The following is a 12,933-nucleotide window of genomic DNA, read 5'->3' as shown; positions in this document are numbered from 1 at the left end:
GTGTCCTGTCTCCCACAGAGCTAACCCCATAGCAGATGCTATGCATCTGGATTAGCAGAAGTGGAGGAAATGAGGACAAGTGGATTCAACAATACTATAGTGAGCCTTTACAAAAAAAAGTACTTTGGAAGGTAGGCTTCGGAATAAAAGAATCTATTATCTTCTCCATATGGAATGCTGGTTAATATCTATTCACAACTCTAACTGCTCTGCTCCTTAAATGTTTAGAACCCTATTTGAACAGGTTCTAATGTGGAACCACAGTAGAAATGTGGAATTTTGAAATCTATCCTGAATTGTAAAATATGCCATGAACTGTATATGCCATGGGTTATATACATAAATATATACATAAATATATTTTATATAAACATTAAAATATAATACTATGCAGTGGCCTTGGGTTTAAATGAGGTCAAGGAAAACAGCTGTTGACAAACCTGTCCCAAATTTACTAAAGGGGTGTTTAGGATTCCCTGTAGCTTTTTCCAATTGAAAGAGTCTCCAGGCATCGTTCATCACATTCTTCTCATGTTCTGAGTCAACTGCATTCACCTCTCTGTCTTTGCAACTTTCATCGAACAAGGGGCACAGAAAAAACTGTGCAAACCTAAGGGTATGAAACATAATTAAAACTTGAAAGACGTCATTTTAAAAGAATGGTCTTTTAAAAAGATTTTTCAAACTTATTAGATAGGAAATGCAAATTTTGCAGAATCAGAAACATAACAACCGTTGCTACTAAGAAAAAAGGAATATAAAATAAGTGTTATGGAAGAGAAGAAAAATCTAATATTGAACAGAGGTAAATGCAGAGGAGTTGATCTACCCCAGAGATGATAAATAGTGAAAATTTAAAAAATTAACACCAAAAAAGGTAGATTATGGAGACAACAGCAGTCTATTTAAGATTTTTAATTTGGCATGTCTATAAAAACTGTTATATGTGGTTAATTCTCCAAAAAAAAAGAGAAAGAAAGAAAAAGGCAGGTCATAGTTTTGAGGCCAATCTTAAATTTTAGGTGCAATGTCACTAAGACTCAGGCACCTTAGGACAAACAAGTGACCTACTTTTAACAGGCTCAATTTGAATATTTCTTTCTTCTTACGTAGAAAAACAAACTTGAATTAGTAGGAAAAAACATAATGCAGTGAAAAACCTGAGGTATGACATAGTTTGACTAAGTCATGATTATGGGCTTTGATGAAATTATAAGAGAAACAGTCCATAAACTTTTAATAAGCAGTGATTCGGTAAATAACACAGTATGTAACTTTAACATAAGTAACTGATAGGCCTTTCTTGAGGCTATTCCTTAATAATAGTACCAAAGTTTAAGATACCTACAGCTAATAAATTAACTCTTCTATATCAGGTTAAATTTAACTCAGGATTCCTGTAGTAATTCTTAAGAAACTTCACATCCCATTTTATAGAATAAGACTTGATTTAGATGAAGTTAAGAGCAGAGGCTCTGAACAGGACTATTTTATTCAGTGGGTCTAAGGAACTCTTGGGTCTATAAACATCTCAGTTACTACACCTCACAGTTCAGCTGTCACAGAAGCCATTATCATTACTTGCTATTTACTTTAAGTGCATAAGTAAATATGATACTGTGCTAAGTACTTTACATATACCACAAGGGGAAACTCTATCTATCTGGAGTCTATAATCAAAGATGTATGAAAACAGAATTTCTGGCCACATAACATCTTTTATCCACCCCAATACCTCGAGGCTGGAAAAAATGTCTAACAGCTACATACCAAAGCTGGATAGGCCCAGATAAAGGGTCATGTTATGACACAGTATAATCAAGTTTTTTAAATGATCCTCTTATACAAGTGGATTTTTAGTTTGAGACAAGTAACAGACATCCTCCATCATACAGAGATCTACTATATGAACATCTGCTGTAGCATTTGTAAAGCAGGAAATGAAATTCAGTGTATGATCCCAGGGCACTCATTAATGGAAGTCCTCTGGGAATACGTATCAGAGATGATTATACCTTAAAGCTGCTGCCTAAAGACCGAAACATAAAATAGAATAAGTAGGAAACAGACTACTTTGACCCAGTACATATCGTAAACCCACGCCCTTGCCTTGATAATGCTTTTTCAAAAATACAACAATTATTATTAAAAGTAAGCAAATAAAGCTGACAGTGACTAAAAGTGTCAAATTTCATTATAGATCCAAAAAGTTGCTGAATTACACCTTGGCATCACAGAAAACTATAAATATTCACCAAGGATAAGTTACACTTCAAATAATGAATCAAATCACTGATGTAACAAAAAAAATTAGAAATTGTTAGCTGTATAAAAAATTGACCCCCCCCAAAAAAAAAAATTGACCAAGGCTGGGTGCAGTGGCTCACATCTGTAATCCCAGCATTCTGGGAGGCTAAGGTGGGCGGATCACCTGAGGTCAGGAGTTCGAGACCAGCCTGACAAACATGGGGAAAGCCCATCTCTACTAAAAATACCAAATTAGCCGGGCATGGTGGCACATGCCTGTAATCCCGATTACTCAGGAGGCTGAGGCAGAATTGCTTGAACCCGGGAGGCGAAGGTTGCAGTGAGCCAAGACTGTGCCATGGCCTGGACAACAAGAGCGAAACTCCATCTAAAGAAAAAACTATATATACATTGACCAAGAAATTAAATTGGCCTAATGGAGCTTGCTCCAGGAAACACTTTCAAAATATCTCCATGGTTGAAACAGCAGGTCAAAACGTTCTGTATCTACTAAGCATCCTTGAGAAGCAAGGAAATGAATGAGGAGAGAATATTTAAGGTTTCGCATTCTGGAACAGAAGTATGTCTGAAAAGAGATCAATGACACTATCAGGTTAGTCCTCATCACATGCTTTATATGTAACACCAGTTAGAATGGAAAGGGCTGCTGAAAATTCTATACCTCAATAAAATACTTTGCAGGCCTGAAGACTCATTTAAAGTCATGCCATTATTATTCCTTTACTACTCAGTAAGTATATGACATCACTTATTGTTTCTTTTTCAGAAAACACAGGTTAAAATACCTTTTGTTAAACTATGAAGCTATAAAGCCACCTCTGTAGAAATAACAATTGTTGTTATTATTAATATGACAAGTACACAAAGTTGGATAATTCATAGGGTATTCTGCATTACCTGTCTAGGGCACCTTCTAGGTGTTCATGAGAAACATCAAAATAGTAATTGGTATGTTCTCCACTAGTAAAGGCATTTGAACTTCCTGCATGCTCACTGAGAAACTGGCTGTATTCATTTTCTTTAGGGTATTTCTTTGTTCCCAAAAAAAGCATATGTTCACAAAAATGACTTAAGCCAGCAATATGTGGAGGATCCGACAATGAACCTGAAAGAGAAAACACGTATATAATAAATCATTGTCTTATGTTGAAAGCTAGTAAATACAGATGACTTGTAGTTCTTGTTAGCATGACAACTCCAACCACATAATCAGAGAAAGTTAAGCACAAGCTACCTAAAATGGTATTATTTAGAAAGCAAATCAGTAGTCAGAAGACTGGTTTCTAGTGCCTGCTCTTGACACTAATTAGTTGGTAACTTTGGACAGGTTACTTAGTGTCTCCAAACATTAGTTTTACCACATCCTGGACAGGAAGAAAGAGCTGGACTCACAGTTTTAAGAGCTAGAATTTTCTTGTCATGATTTCATTGCAGGAGACTATACAGCACAGTGCTAACAGCATGCATTTGGGGGTTACCGGCTCTACTAGCTGTGAAATGGTAAGCATGATACTTTACCTATCTTGGCTCAATTGCTTCAATATATACCCATCTAAGAGGGCTGTGTGAGTACAAATTAGATGACATTTGCAAATCACTCTGGTAGTCCAAAGCATTATGGCAGGCAATAGTCAATATTACCTTATTTCCTCAGTTCTAAAATGGCACTGAGTTAAAAGCTTTTCAAAGAAGACAAAAAGAAACACTGTCCCACTAACTGTGCACATACATAAAAAGCAACCCAGCCGGGCACAGTGGCCCACACCCCTAATCCCAGCACTTCGGGAGGATGAGGTGGTCAGATCACCTGAGGTCGGGAGTTTGAGATCAGCCTGGCCTACATGGCAAAACCTCATCTCTAATAAAAATACAAAAATCAGCTGGGCATGCTGGCGGGCACCTGTAATCCCAGCTACTAGGGAGGCTGAGGTAGGTAAATTGCTTGAACCTGGAGGTGGGGGCTGCAGTGGGCGGAGACTGTGCCACTGCACTCTAGCCTGGGCAACAGACTGATACTCTGTCTCATAGAAAAAAGAAAAAAAAAAAAGCAACCTGATTAAAGCAACATTAAATCTGTAAGAAACATGCACATGGCAGGGCGTGGTGGCTCATACCTGTAATCCCAACACTTTAGGAGGCTGAGGTGGGTGGATCACCTGAGGTCAGGAGTTCGAGACCAGCCTGGCCAATGTGGTGAAACTCCATCTCTACTAAAAATACACAAATTAGCTGGGCGTGGAGGCGGTCACCTGTACTCCCAGCTACTCAGGAGGGTGAGGCAGGAGAATCGCTTGAACCTGGGAGGTGGAGGTTGCAGTCAGCTGAGATCACGCCACTGTACTCCAGCATGGGTGACAACAGTGAAACTCCATCTCAAAAAAAAAAAAAAGAAATGTGCACACGAGGCTGGGCACGGTGGCTTACACCTATAATCTCTGCACTTTGGGAGGCCGAGGCGGGCAGATCATCTGAGGTCGGGAGTTCAAGACCAGCCTGACCAACATGGAGAAACCCTGTCTCTACTAAAAATACAAAATTAGGCGGGCATGGTGGTGCATACCTGTAATCCCAGCTACTCGGGAGGCTGAGGTAGGAGAATTGCTTGAACTAGGGAGGTGGAGGTTGCAGTGAGCAGAGATCGCACCATTGCACTCCACCCTGGGCAACAAAAGCAAAACTTCTACTCAAAAAAAAAAAAAAAAAAGAAATGCACACACAAGAGCCTATGAAATATGATATTAGGCCAGGCACAGTGGCTCACGCCTGTAATCCCAGCACTTTGGGAGGCCGAGGCGGGCAGATCACAAGGTCAAGCGATCAAGACCATCCTGGCCAACATGGTGAAACCCCGTCTCCAATAAAAATACAAAAATTAGCTGGGTGTGGTGGCACGCGCCTGCAATCCCAGCTACTCAGGGGGCTGAGGCAGGAGAATTGCTTGAATCCAGGAGGCAGAGGTTGCAGTGAGCCACGATTGCACCACTGCACTCCTGCCTGGCGACAGAGTAAACTCTGCCTCAAAAAAAAAAAAAAAAAAAAAAAAACAGAAAAAGAAAAAGGAATATATTATTAAATGTACCAAGGTTAAAAAAAATTATAACTGTTACTGTAAAGAATGGCAATGAATTTTTGCTGCTAGGTCACCTTAGGTGGGAATCTAACAAAATGTCCTTAGAAAATGTAAGATTATTTGACTGAGACAACTGCAGTTTACCAACAGTTTTACGAGGGTTCTGGTATAAAATAAGGTACATGGAACTGGTAACTACTGAGTATTTAAACACGTATGGAAAGTTCTAATAAATGTCAACATTATGTCAATGAAACAAAACGAAGCTTAATTCACAATTTTCAATTGTACCTATATGCACATCAAGTGCTGCTGATGACTTATCCGTGGTGGGATCACTGATAAGAAGTACTTTGATGCCATTGGCCAGCTCTAGCCCTCGATATTCTCGCTTGTCTTCAGGAGACTTGGTAATGTGATTTCCTATTCTCTTGATGGCTGGATTATTCATTTTGCTGTAAGTCTTTCTTTGGAAACTGAAAAGAAAGAGATTATTTTTTTTTTTTTTTTTTTTTTTTTTGAGACAGAGTCTCGCTCTGTCACCCAGGCTGGAGTGCAGTGGCCGGATCTCAGCTCACTGCAAGCTCCGCCTCCCGGGTTTACGCCATTCTCTCGCCTCAGCCTCCCGAGTAGCTGGGACTACAGGCGCCTGCCATCTCGCCCGGCTAATTTTTTGTATTTTTTTAGTAGAGACGGGGTTTCACCGTGTTAGCCAGCATGGTCTCGATCTCCTGACCTCGTGATCCGCCCGTCTCGGCCTCCCAAAGTGCTGGGATTACAGGCTTGAGCCACCGCGCCCGGCCAGAAAGAGATTATTAATTGTTGTTTTGTGACTTTATTTTTAAGGACAAACAATAACATCAACTAAACCCATATAATACATCATCAGATTTTTTTAAATGCTGGAGGAAAACTTTTTATAGCCACTCTACAGGGTGCAGTCATTCCTTTCCTCCCTCTTACCCCTCATTCTTTCAGAGAAATGCTAACAAAATTGTTTTCATGGAGCCATATTTGTATCTGAAAGAGCACATGGATAGGGATTTGAGACAGGGTGGCTTAGACCATGTGTTGGTCTGTATGCAGAACTAGAATAGAGTTTTTTGCTGGTTTTTTTTTTTTTTTTTTTGAGACAGGGTCTCACTTTGTCACCCAGGCTTGTATGCAGTAGCGTGATTTTGGCTCACTACAGGCCTCAACCTCCTGGGCTCAAGCAGACCTCATCCTCCTGCCTCAGTTCCCCCAAGCAGCTGGGACTATAGGCGCTCACCACCACACCCAGTTAATTTTTCGTATTTTTTGTAGAGATGGGGTTTCAACTTGTTACCCATGCTGGTCTTGAACCCCTGAGCTCAAGCCATCTGTCCACCTCAGCCTCCAAATGTGCTAGGATTACAAGCGTGAGCCACTACGCCCGGCCTAGAATAGAGTTTTATTTCACACTATTTCAGAGGTATCTGCTGGAATAAGTTAGGTGAGATGTTGTATAAGAACTATTACTGGGTCAGTCCAAACACTGCTCAAACTGATGATATTGAAAGATAGGGCAGATCTGGAACTTGCAGGTCTGATATACACATGCTCAGAACATAGGGAACAACCCTCATAGGGAACAACCCCCAATGAGGAATAATCCTGTAAAGTTCTAATATAAAATAAGAGACCTGTGTTGTCCTATGATGGCAGCAATAACAAGGACATAAAACAAACAAAAAGTTGGAAGAACCCCAAGTAATTTTTATAATCTGCTGAAGAGCTGAATGCCAGAGCAGGAAAAGTCTGGCAATCTTAACAGAGATGTCAGAAAAATTCTCTTACAAAGGGCTTCCTCTGACAGTCTTCTTTGTTCTCTAGAAAGGTTAGATTACAGAGATGGGAAAGGACTATCAGTACACAGAATCCTGTAGGGATGCTGGCTGGTATTAGGGCAGTGAAGGGACTTTCCAGAGTGTGGGGTATGCATGTTTTTTGAGAGCAGGATAGATGTAACTTTTGTCTATACTGGAGATTGCTTAATAGACCAAAAAAAAAAAAAAAAAAAAAATTGAACCTGCTACTACTGGCAGGTTGATATACTGCCAGTATATAATTGAGTAAAGCCAAAAACATATCTGAAACTACAGAGGAAAAATAACCCTCTCTGAGCACATTTGCTTCTTACCTGCAAGACAAACTAAACAGATCTAACTGTTCCTTAAAGACTGATAGCTAGATTTAAAGGTAAGTAAAAGGGGGAAGAAATAGGCATACAATTATTTTAGATAATTTTTTTTTTTGTTAAAATCTCTAGAGATTGAGAGAGGAAAAAAATCTAGTTTGCTTTCACCATTATACTCTCCTCTCTGAAATCACCTGTAACTATTCTCCTAATGTGCATAACAATTGATAAACCAAAGGGGTTTGTTGCTATTAAGACTGTCCCCTAGATCCCCTAGATCTATTTTTTTTTTTAATCTCACCCTCTCTTACAGTGCTGATAGATCTTCTTTAGAGGACAGAAGATACGGAATTTTAAAGATCAACATATCATACTAAATGTATAATACTGGTTTTAAAAATAACATAGTACTTTACAACAGATAGTGCTAATGGTCTTGCCCTATAGTAAAAATCATTTCTTGAAAAACAAAGTATAAAATACAATACTAACATATTGGGGCTATAAGGTCACTGTCGGAAAATTCAAAAGCAACTTGAAACTGAAAAGCCATTATTAACAATTATTTTTGGGCGGGCGCGGTGGCTCACGCCTTTAATTCCAACACTTTGGGAGGCCAAGACAGGCAGATCACAAGGTCAGGAGATCAAGATTATCCTGGCCAAAATGGTGAAACCCTGTCTCTACTAAAAATACAAAAAGCAGCTGGGCATGGTGGCCTGCACCTGTAGTCCCAGCTACTTGGGAGGCTGAGGCAAGAGAATCGCTTCAACCCAGGAGGCGGAGGCTGCAGTGAGCTGAGGTCAAGGCACTGCACTCCAGCCTAGCGATAGAGTGAGACTCCGTTAAAAAAAAAAAAATTATTATTATTATTTTCTATCTCATTGGCCATAAACCACTTAAATTCAATGTCAAAGAACGATGAAAATATCTGAGTGCAAAGTCTAAAAAATGGTGTTTGTGGTAAAATAGTAATAATTCCCAGGGTGACAGGAAATGGTCTATTTCAGACTCCAAAGAGGGGTACAAGGAACCTCAGATAACAGTCCTAGGCCAGCCACAGTGACTCACATCTGTAATCCTAGCACTTTGGGAGGCCGAGGTGGGCAGATCACCTAAGGTCAGGAGTTCGAGACCAGCCTGGTCAATATGGTGAACCCCATCTTTACTAAAAATACAAGAAATTAGCTGGACATGGTGGCAGATGCCTGTAATCCCAGCTACTTGGGAGACTGAGGCAGGAGAATCGCTTGAACCCGGGAGGCAGAGGTTGCAGTGAGCCAAGATCATGCCACTGCACTCCAGCCTGGGTGCGACAGAGCGAGACTCCATCTCAAAAAAAAAAAAACAGTTCTGGTTAAGACATTTGGCAAAGGACAATCTGTTTAGACTGCGGCAAATGCCTTCAGTGTGTACGCAGTTTGTTTCAACAACACTGAGTTCAACATAAATTAAATGATTTTTTAAAATGAGCCCCAACTTAGCACCAACATAACACTAAATAAGCCACAAGGCAGCCTCCATTAAGACCCCCAGCAAGAAGAGCAGTGTGAAAATGGCAGTGTTAATAAGAACCTCCGTGTGTACCAAGGAGAATGCCTGAACTTACCCCAGGCAAGAATCTACTCCAGGGAGAAAAGGGGTTGGTCTTCTAGCGATAGTTATACTCAATTTCCTCTGCGGTGCTTGACCCAGTGAGTTTGACTTAGGTAACCAAGAATTACAAATGATTAAAGTGTAATAATGATGATGATGATGATGGTCTAAAACTTCTGTCTAAACCACAACTGTGGAGAAGGGAGATGAAATATAGCTCACTTTGGAAGTATAAATTATCTTACTATGTGGGAGGTTAAAAACTCTATATAATAAAGATAACCACCTCAACTATAAGCTACACTCTGTACGTTTTTTCAGGGTTTCAACTTCCCTTATCTGGATTTTAATTTTTTCAGACAAAAAAATATTTAAATTGTAAAACACAGAGTAGGATGTAGGTAGACAAAACAGTTCCAGCCCAGTAAGAACTATCTACAAATTATCAGAGTTCATCACAGGCATGGATATAACTTACTTGGATGCTGAAGTTGTGTTGGATTAATATTCCTGATATGGTTGAGAGTAAAGAGATGGATTTATTCTACAAGTCAAACATAAAAATTAGTCCAACTACTTTTTGTACAAAGGATTAAGAAAAGCTAAAAATTTCCAAGATGGCAATACTCCCTAATCAAATATCATGACTTCTTGAGGAAGTAAAACCCAAAAGAAACAGTAGCAACATTTTCAAACAAAACCTATTTCTGGCAATCCTATTCAATACAAAGTCCGGGTTTACCTATAGCGTATCTATCAACACTTCCTACAGCAATTTGATTCTCACCTTCTGGAGAAGTGAAGACAATGACTGGGAACTCTTCCTCCTCTGATGATGAATTCATCAACAGCTTGCCTGTCTCTGTATTTATACTCATAAGATCACCTGTCTATCTACCTCAGATCATTAGCATAAAGTCTTCAAGAGTAATTTTATTTACAGCAAATGTTCTCCAATAAGCAAGCATACTGACAATTTAGATGACAAGCTAGTGTTAACCCAAATGCTTTCTCAGACATTTATATTTTTAACTTGTTAAAGTTAAAATTTTAGGAGCAATAAAATTACTTTCAATTCTAGGGACATTGTCATACACTGGAAACTTCATAAGGCACAGAAATGTCTTTTCAGCACTCTGATAAACTGGAGAGATATTTAGTAATTACAACACTTATTTTGTCATTTTGTTCAGAATTTAAAACAATGACTATAATCACAGAAGATAAAAGCTGGAAGAGCCACTAAATGTTATCTAGTCCTTTGTAGTTCATAGACTGGCTACACTGGCTTCTCCTGGGAGTTTGTTAAAAATGCAAAATATCAGAACCCACCAGAGACCTACTGAGCCATAATCTGCATTTTAACAAGATCCCCAGGAGGGCTAGATCCCCTCATCTTACATACAAGGAAACTGAACCTCAAGGAGTTTAATAAATCAGTTGCCCAAGATCACACAGTAAAAAGTTATAATCAAACTCAGTCTTAACTCCCAGTCCTGTGTCCAGCCTCCCCTCCATATCCAAACAAACATTTAAGAAAGTCGATTAAGGTCCAGGCATCACATTACGCAAATGGTTACAAAGATGAGTACACCAGAGCCCTTGTTTTGAAAGAACCCAGACTAGTGATGATGTCAGATATAAAAACAGGTCATTATCTTTTTTTCATATTTTTTTGAGACAGGGTTTCACTCTGTCACCCAGGCACAATCTTGGTTCACTATAGCCTCAACATTCCGGGCTCAGGTGATCCTACCACCTCAGCTTCCCCAGTAGCTGGGACTATAGCCACTCACCACCGTACCCAGCTAATTTTTTGTTTTGTTTTATAGACAGGGTTTTGCCATGTTCGCCAGACCGGTCTCGAATTCCTGACTTCAAGCAATCCAACCGCCTTGGCCTCCCAAAGTTCTGGGACTACAAGCATGAGTCACAGTGTCTGGCCTCTAGGTAATTTTTTTTGTATAGATGGGGTTTTGCCATGTTGTCCGGGCTGGTCTTTCAAACCCCTGGGCTCAAGCGACTGCCGCCTTGGCATCCCAAAGTGCTGGGATTGCAGGCATGAGCCACTACACCCAGCCCAGATCATTATCTTTTAAGTGTGGTGACAAAATTGTCCTCAGAGCACTATGGGAGTAATAGAAGGGGTGCACCTAACCCTGTCTAGGAGAGGAGAGTAGAAGCACACCAAATAAAAGGCAAGGAGACAATCAATCAAGATAGAAGGGAAATATGTGAGCGGAGCCTGACAATGAAGAAAAAGCATGAGGAATATAGTGGAAAAACAAGAAGCATGGTGCTAATGAACTATAACAGGAACTCCAGGTCACGATCATGGACTAAGACATGTAAAGGCCTAAATTTCAGGTATGCAAAAACAAATCCCCAAATATAAGGTCATTTCCAAATTCCACACCAAGAGTAAATTTTACTATGCAAAGAATCTTTTATTCAAGTGACCTTTCAGTCTTTCTCATCTCTCTTTCAAGTGTTTCACAATCAATATAGTAGCAGATTGGGAAATTTTACTTTGCTTTTTACTTCCTACTCACCTCCACTGGTCTCTTACAAATTTAAAGTCAGACCTGATTTAGAAATAATGACCTATAAACCTGAACAGGTGAGTGGTCACGTTAATAGTGAATTACAAACCAAAACCTCCCTTCTGTGGCCTTCTGTGGAATCCATCCACCCCCTCCCAAAACCATAGGTGGAAGTCAAGGCCTACAGCACTCATGCATGTGGAGGAGGAACCCAGAGAGAAAAGGCCTGGAATCAAAACCACACTACATAACATTCCCACTTCCTTGCAGAAGGCAGAGGTAAATAAGCAGAGGGTGACAAGATAGTGGTGGTATGAGCCCTAGGATGCCTCAACATATTAATGCTTAAGACCATATCCGAAGTACTATTAATATTACATGAACTAAAAAATAACAACACGTCTTAGGGAACCACCTACCCAAAGCTCTTCAGTTATAGGAACAGGTATACCTCACTTCATACACCAGCTAGATCATAAAGTTGGGTACAAAATAAAATTCTGTCAGTTAAATCTTATTCACCCCTGATGTTTTGCCTTTGTGCCAGGCAGAATATCAGCTATTGTAACTCCATGTCCTGGCCCTCTGGAAAGGAGTTTATGACAAACAAATAAACCCTTAAATGAAGTAGGGTGGTTGCAATTTAAAGAAATTCTAAAGCAGTATCATTCTAGAGAGAAGTGCTTTTGCAAATGTTGTTTTAGTTTGATGCATGCCTATCAATGGTTGTTCATTTAACACAGAATACTTTATAGAAATGTTATAAAGTTTAAGCAAATGAACAAAACTTCTGTTTTAGACCTTGTGCCAGAGAGGTAACTATAGAAAGTTTCTTGTAGTTTGGGTATCAAGGGTGTTTCACAAGTATCCTTCTTCCACATGGAGTTTTCGGGGCTGTTAGGAAATGTAAGATATAGGCTGGGCGTGGTGGCTCACACCTGTAATCCCAACACTTTGGGAGGCTGAGGTGGGAGGATCACCTGAGGTCAGGAGTTTGAGACCAGCCTGGCCAACATGGTGAAACCCCATCTCTATTGAAAATATAAAAATTAGCCAAGCATGATGGCGCATGCCTGTAATCCCAGCGACTCGCAAGGCTAAGGCAGGAGAATAGCTTGAACCCAGGAGGCAGAGGTTGCAGTGAGCTGAGATCGCGCCACTGCAGTCCAGCCTGAGTGACAGAGCGAGACTATCTCAAAAAAAAAAAAAAAAAGATACAATACTATTGCACAAATCTAATCCTAACAATCACTCTCATTTTTTTTAAAGTGTCATGTGATTTATAAACTGTTCATTTA

General features: G+C 39.8%; 1 protein-coding gene across 3 annotated transcripts in view; it reads right to left on the bottom strand.

Moving 5' to 3' along the window:
* IDE (insulin degrading enzyme) overlaps positions 1–12,933 on the bottom strand; it is a 112,329-nt gene that overhangs the window by 79,814 nt on the left and 19,582 nt on the right. For 2 of the 3 annotated variants that reach the window (XM_010381319.2, XM_010381320.2), the window contains exons 2-4: positions 5,630–5,814; positions 3,166–3,373; positions 441–610 (exon numbers count right to left, since the gene is read on the bottom strand). In XM_010381319.2, coding sequence (XP_010379621.1) covers positions 441–610; positions 3,166–3,373; positions 5,630–5,814 — 563 coding nt within the window. The remainder of the gene's footprint in view (positions 1–440; positions 611–3,165; positions 3,374–5,629; positions 5,815–12,933) is intronic. The other variant, XM_010381323.2, reaches the window with a different exon arrangement.

Source organism: Rhinopithecus roxellana, chromosome 11, assembly GCF_007565055.1.
Source record: "Rhinopithecus roxellana isolate Shanxi Qingling chromosome 11, ASM756505v1, whole genome shotgun sequence".
NCBI classification, from domain to species: Eukaryota; Metazoa; Chordata; class Mammalia; order Primates; family Cercopithecidae; genus Rhinopithecus; species Rhinopithecus roxellana.
This window is presented reverse-complemented; position numbering and strand designations above follow the sequence as displayed.